Here is a 6,000-nt window from a genome sequence, read left to right as displayed (position 1 = left end):
AACTCAAACTACAAATCCCAGGGCTTGTATAGGATGGAGTTACAGCACTTAAGAGAGGCGCCGGGCTGCATTACTTCCATAGCAGTAGTTATTGTGTGCCTCCGAGGCTTATGGCGACCCTAAAGCAAACTTATCATGGAGTTTCTTGGAAAGATTTGCTCAAAGGGGGGGAGGCCTGTAAGGGGGAAAAAACCCAGACCGGAAGTGTCATAGAGACTCCAACTTCCGGTTTGGTTCCGGAAGCGACCTCTCTATAACCTGACAACTCTATGGTTGGGAGCGAGAAAGAGAGCGAGTGGGAGAGAAAAAGGAGGACTTCCGGTTCCGCCACGTGGTTTCGACCTCTCGCGAGACGAGAGGCGATGGAACAGGAGGAGGCGGCGTCCTGGGAGGAAGAGGAGCAGCCGCCGCCGGGCGCCTTTGCCAGAGGAGGAGGAGGAGGAGGAAGTGGTGTCATGGCGGCGGCGGCGGGTGCGGGGAGCGCGAGCGGCGCCGCCGTTGGGGCTGGCGCGGGCTCGGCGTCTCGTGGCGGCGGCGGCGGCGGCGGCGTTGGCATCGTGGCGTCGCGCTGGTTCTTCACCCGGGAGCAGCTGGAGAACACTCCCTCGCGGCGCTGCGGCGTCGAGGGCGACAAGGAGCTTTCCTACCGGCAGCAGGCGGCCAACCTCATCCAGGACATGGGCCAGCGCCTCAACGTGTATCCTCCGAGAGAGAGAGGGAGGGAAGGGATAAGGAAGAGGGCGAGGAATGAGAGGGCGCCTCCTCCTCCTCCTAGGCCTCCTGCTGGCCTCTCCCTCCCCGGCCTCCTTCAGGCCGACTGAGAGAGGGAGGGGCGGGGAGGTTTACTAGACCGACTTGGGTCCAAGACGCACGGCAGAAACTGTCCAGTTCCAGACTGCTTTCCCTGCCGGGGCTCAACGCGAGGGATCCTGGGAACTGTAGTTCTGTGAGGCATGGAGCCTTCTCTGTCAGAGGGAGCGCTGGGGACACAACAGAGTGCCACTTTCTGAGTCCCCTGGCACTGAGCCAGGGCAGCTGTGGTAGTCTCCAAGTGGAGGAGCCGGGGGTTGGGTAGGCCTTTTGCTCCTCCTGCTGCTGCTGCTGCTGCTGCTGCTGCTGAGATACTCAAATACAGGTTCTAGAATGCCCTGACATGGAGCCAGGGCCATTAAAGCGATTAACAAAACAGTACTGGCCAGAGAGAGAGAGAGAGGAGAACGAGTTAGAGAACAGAAGTGTCCACATGAGAGAGAGCAGATGGGCCTCTTTGTTGCTCTCAGTGGTGCCTTAGGTCCAGAACACACAGCAGAAATAACCCAGTTTGACACTGCTTTAACTGCCCTGGCTCAGTGCTAGGGAATTGTGGCTTCTTGTGGCACTGGAGCTCTCTCTCTCGCTCTCTGACAGAAGGCTGTGTGTCTCACAGGGCTACATTTCCTGTTTAGACTATTCTTAGTTAAATTAGTTCTTTATATTATGATAAACTTAAAGGAAAATACATAAAGCAGGATTTATTTTCATGAAAATAAAGTGTATCTGTGTGTGTATATACTACAGTTCCCAGAATTCCCTAGCGCTGAGCCAAGGCAATTAAAGCGGTCTCAAACTGGGTTATTTATTTGGTGGTGTGTCTTGGGCCTCAGTGAGTCTGGGGGGTGCTGCAGCAGCTCTCACCATACGCCTTTCCCAGGCTAAGATGGCTACTATGTGTCTCAATTCTTCCTTCTCCTGGGAGCAAGGAAGGAAGGGTTTAGTCTGAGGGCTGCTTTAGCCTGGGAGCAGGTTGAATGAACTCTAGGAAATCTCATGCTGCCAGCTTTTTCCTTTCGATTAGCCTCAGAGGTGCTGCAAGGTCTCTCTACATCCAGTGACCAAAGATGCCTTCCAGGGCAGCCATCCCCTTGGGGCAAAATGGTACTTTTCTCATGAGTTCTGGTTTTCATGGCCTCAGTCCTCAGGGAAGGGGAATTGCAACTGGCCTTTCAAAGATCTTGTAACACCTTTGAGACCGAAAAGTGCTGCGCTATATCTTTGAACTCTGGCCTTTCAGAGTGCCTTTTAGGGCAGCCATCCCCTTGGGGCAAATCATTTCCTAATAACAATGGTAATTATTAGTTGTATTATGGTATCCAACAGTATTAGGGGAGTTGTAACTGGTGCTAGCAAAGGAACCTTTCGGGGCAGGCATCCATTTCTTGCAAATCATTTCCAAACAATAACAGTAGTAGTAGTAGTAGTAGTACAGAATTTAAAGATATGTGCATTTGAAGAAGTAGGCTTTAGCCTAGGGAAGTTCATGCTGCCAACTTCTTTCTTTCAGTTTGTCCCAAAGGAGCTACAAGGCCCCTGTTTTTATTAGTGATACTGTTATTAATACTTTTGCTAAATGCATGCTGAGAGTCCCTGTGTTGCTTTTCACAGGGTCTCCTTTTTAATGGCCCCAGTCCTCAGGGAATGGGAATTGTAACTGGACTTTCAAAGTGCCTTTCCCCTTGGACCAAACCACTTTCAAACGACAATATTAATTGTTACTATTACGAATACAGTTTACTAAATGCACAATGAGAGTCCCTGTATTGCTTTTCTCTTGGGCTATGGTTTTCATGGATACAATCGTTTTGAAAGAGGAGGTACAAGCAAAGATGCCTTGCAAGCATTAGGGCAAATAATTTCCAAACTGTTGTTGTTGTTGTTGTCGTTATGGGTTTCTAAATACACTGAGTCCCTGAGTTTCCTTTCCTGTCAGCTGTGGTTTTCATGGGCACAGTTTTAATGAGAAAGGAGTTGTAACTGGCACTGGCAAAGGTGTCTTTGAGGGCAACCATCCCTTTAGGGCAATGGCAAGTAATTTCCATAATAATAGTAACAATAGTAGTAAATGGTTTGCTAAATGCTCAGAGAGAGTCTTTGTTTCTAAGATGAAACTGTGAAGCTTGATTGCTCTCCTTTTCATCCAGAGTCAGATGCTAAAAAAATATTGGGAGTAATTGAAATAGGAGATAAAATGCATCGTTTGGGAACCCACACAATATAAATCCGATTTTAATATTTATTCATCTAGAAAGTGAAATGGTAATACTGTTCATTGTTGTTGTGTGACTACAAGTCATCTCTGACTTATGGTGACCCTAAGGTGAACCTATCACAGAGTTTTTCTGATAGGTTTCTACCAGGGGTGATTGCCATTGCCATCCTCTGAGGCTGAGAGAGTGTGACTTGTCCATGGCCAGCCAAGCTGACATTCAAAACTTAGTCTCCGGAGTCACAGTCCAATACTCAAACCACTATATCATGCTGTACCTAGTAGATAATACAGACCATCTCCCTCCAAATTCTGTCAAATCACATTTTTAGAGTTATATTCTCTGATCGGATAAACAAACTTGCCATCTTTTAAAAATAAAATAAAAATGGCTGAAGAAGAGCAATTCAGCATTTCAAAACAGGATATAGAGCTGTTTTTTGTGTTTTATGCAAGCATTTCAGGTGTTTGAATAGCAAGCATCTTATTTTATTGAGCTCTGTTGTTCCACAGAGCAGAATAGTTCTTGGGAAGTATTGGGGCTGCTTTTTAAATAAAACACCGGGTGAAGACTTTAGATATGCAGCAGTTTTGTTCAACAGGCATTTTGTGAAATCGTTAGCAAATAGGCAAGCTCTTATTTATGATGGAAATAATTTATATTGGTTGGAACAAACTTGTGCTAATATTGCTTCACACTTATGCTAATATTGCCTCACTCATTCCTTGTTAAGGTCTGTGTAGGGAACTGTGAGTTCAGTGTGTTCGCTCTTATTTGACAACCAAACATTCTCCGGCCACAGGAATATGTGATTTAATGCCTTTATTGGCAGCATGTTTTTGCAACACAGAGATACTTGTGGAAAACAGGAATTTTCAAATAAGGGTTTTAGGGATTATAAAGTGCAGTGATACAAGTATCTTGAAAGATGTAATATAACTGTCTGGAAGGATGAAATTGGGAGACTTCTAAAATAAAATTTCAATGTATAGTTTGTGTCCAGTGTAGCATAATTACAAGATTCCTTGCATTATTGCCTCTGGTTCCTCCTCTGGACTGCAGTTCCCTTTCCTACATCCCAGGATTTTGGGAGGGGTTTTTTCTTCTGACCTTCTGGAAGGGTTTTCCAGGTGATGCCAAAAGAAAAGGCAGAGATTCCTTTTATTTCAGGGCTGCTGGGATATAACCAGCACAGTTTTTTTTATTCTGCTATAGGCAGAATCTCTACTCCTGTCAGAGGGAAGAAAAGCAGTCTTGCTCAGTCAATTCCCACTTCTCTCTTTAGCCCCCAGCACCAGTTCCTTCAATATTTTGTGAGGTCCCAAATATCAGGAGCAGGTTTTCAGATGAAACAATGCATGGGCAGGAAGTAGATGGAAATTGCCGCCATCCACCGGATAAGAAACCTGGAAGGAACTGGAGTTGTTAAATAAATAATAAATAAAAATTTTATTTCTAGCCCACCTTTCCAAGGATCAAGGTGGGTTCCAATAAATAAATTCTGCAGTCACATAACACATAATAAAAGCAGCAATCAAAGTACAATTATACAATTAAAAATACACATAGCAATTTCCAACTAGCACCAGTAAAGCAGCAGAAGGGGAGAGCAGGAGCTACATCGGGGCATTAGAGGTATGCCTGCTGAAAAAGATATGTTTTTAGCCCCTTTTTAAATTGATCAAGGGAGGAGGCCTGAGCGGAGCTCGCCGGGAAGCGAGTTCCAGAGCTTAGGGGCCGAGATGGAAAAGGCCCTCTGTGCTGTGGTAGAATATCTAGCTTCTGGAACTCTCAGCAGTTGCTTCCCAGCTGACCTGAGTGTGCGGGACGGATTGTATGGAGAGAGGCGGTCCTCCCAAGTACCCTGGGCCCAAGCCATTTAGGGCTTTATAGGTAATAACCAACACCTTGTATTGCACCCGGAAGCGAATGGGCAGCCAATGAAGATCTTTAAGCACAGGTGTTATATGGCTGACCCTGGAAGATCCAGAGACCAGTCTGGCTGCCATGTTCTGAACCAGTTGTAGCTTCCGAGAGTGGTACAAGGGTTGCCCCATGTAGAGCGCATTACATAAATCCAACCGAGAGGTCACCAGAGCATGTACCACCGTTTCAAGGTCCCCCCGGCCCAGGTAGGGTTCTACCCACAGGAGTGAATTTGAATAATAGGATAGGGTTATCTGATTTAATGATTATTTATTGTATTTGTTTATATTAAAATATTTCTACCCCACCCTATATAAAAAAAATCTCAGGGTATCTAGCAGGTCAAATGAAAGCAAACAGTTTAATAAAATACTTTTAATTTTTTGTTTAAACAAAATAGCCATGTTGGTTTTTACTTTGGAAGGAAAGTGGACTATAATTCAAATAAATAAAATACTGTGATCTGCATCACTTGTGCTGAACTAGATCCACTTTAAGAAACATTGAGGAGTGTTGTTAATCTGAGTGGTTATGCATATGTGAAACTTCCTTGACTCTCTTTTCAGATCTCAACTTACAATTAATACTGCAATTGTTTACATGCACAGGTTTTATATGCATCATTCATTCACAAAATTTAATAGAAATGTAAGTTTGTTCACAAGAACAGCAACTTTCTTTTTCTTTAATGGTACTTCTGTTTGGTATGTAATATTTGTGTTGTTAGGATCAAATAGTAGCCATCCTCATAACTTTTTGTAATACTACCATTTGTAATATCTACTAATATCTGTAATGCTACTGTTTTAGACTCTGCATAGTTGTTTCCTTGTGCAAAGGGATCTTTAGCACTTTTGAGACAAATTGAAAGAAAGAAGTTGGTAGCATGAGCTTTCATAGACTTGAATCTGCTTCCTCAGTCTTCAAAAGCTCATGCTACCAGCTTCTTTCTTTCAGTTAGCCTTAAAGGTGCTACAAGATTTTCAAAAGCTCACGCTACCAGCTTCTTTCTTTCAGTTGGCCTAAAAGTGCTACAAGATCTTCTTGCACA

At 44.6% G+C, this 6,000-nt stretch overlaps 1 protein-coding gene across 3 annotated transcripts in view; it reads left to right on the top strand.

The window, feature by feature from the left end:
- The first annotated feature begins 420 nt into the window (after positions 1 to 420).
- The window catches only part of CCNT2 (cyclin T2), a 39,539-nt gene continuing 33,959 nt past the window's right edge, over positions 421 to 6,000 (top strand). The window contains exons 1-2 of one of the 3 annotated variants that reach the window (XM_089520134.1): positions 421 to 697; positions 5,516 to 5,597. In XM_089520134.1, the coding sequence (XP_089376260.1) occupies positions 456 to 697; positions 5,516 to 5,597 (324 nt within the window). In that variant the 5' untranslated portion in view covers positions 421 to 455. The remainder of the gene's footprint in view (positions 698 to 5,515; positions 5,598 to 6,000) is intronic. The other 2 variants (XM_089520133.1, XM_089520135.1) reach the window with 2 other exon arrangements.

This window comes from Sceloporus occidentalis, unplaced genomic scaffold (assembly GCF_023333645.1).
Source record: "Sceloporus occidentalis isolate IW3139 unplaced genomic scaffold, rSceOcc1.0.p SCAF_4, whole genome shotgun sequence".
NCBI classification, from domain to species: Eukaryota; Metazoa; Chordata; class Lepidosauria; order Squamata; family Phrynosomatidae; genus Sceloporus; species Sceloporus occidentalis.
The sequence above is the reverse complement of the archived record's forward strand: the minus strand, read 5'-3'. Positions and strand labels throughout refer to the sequence as shown.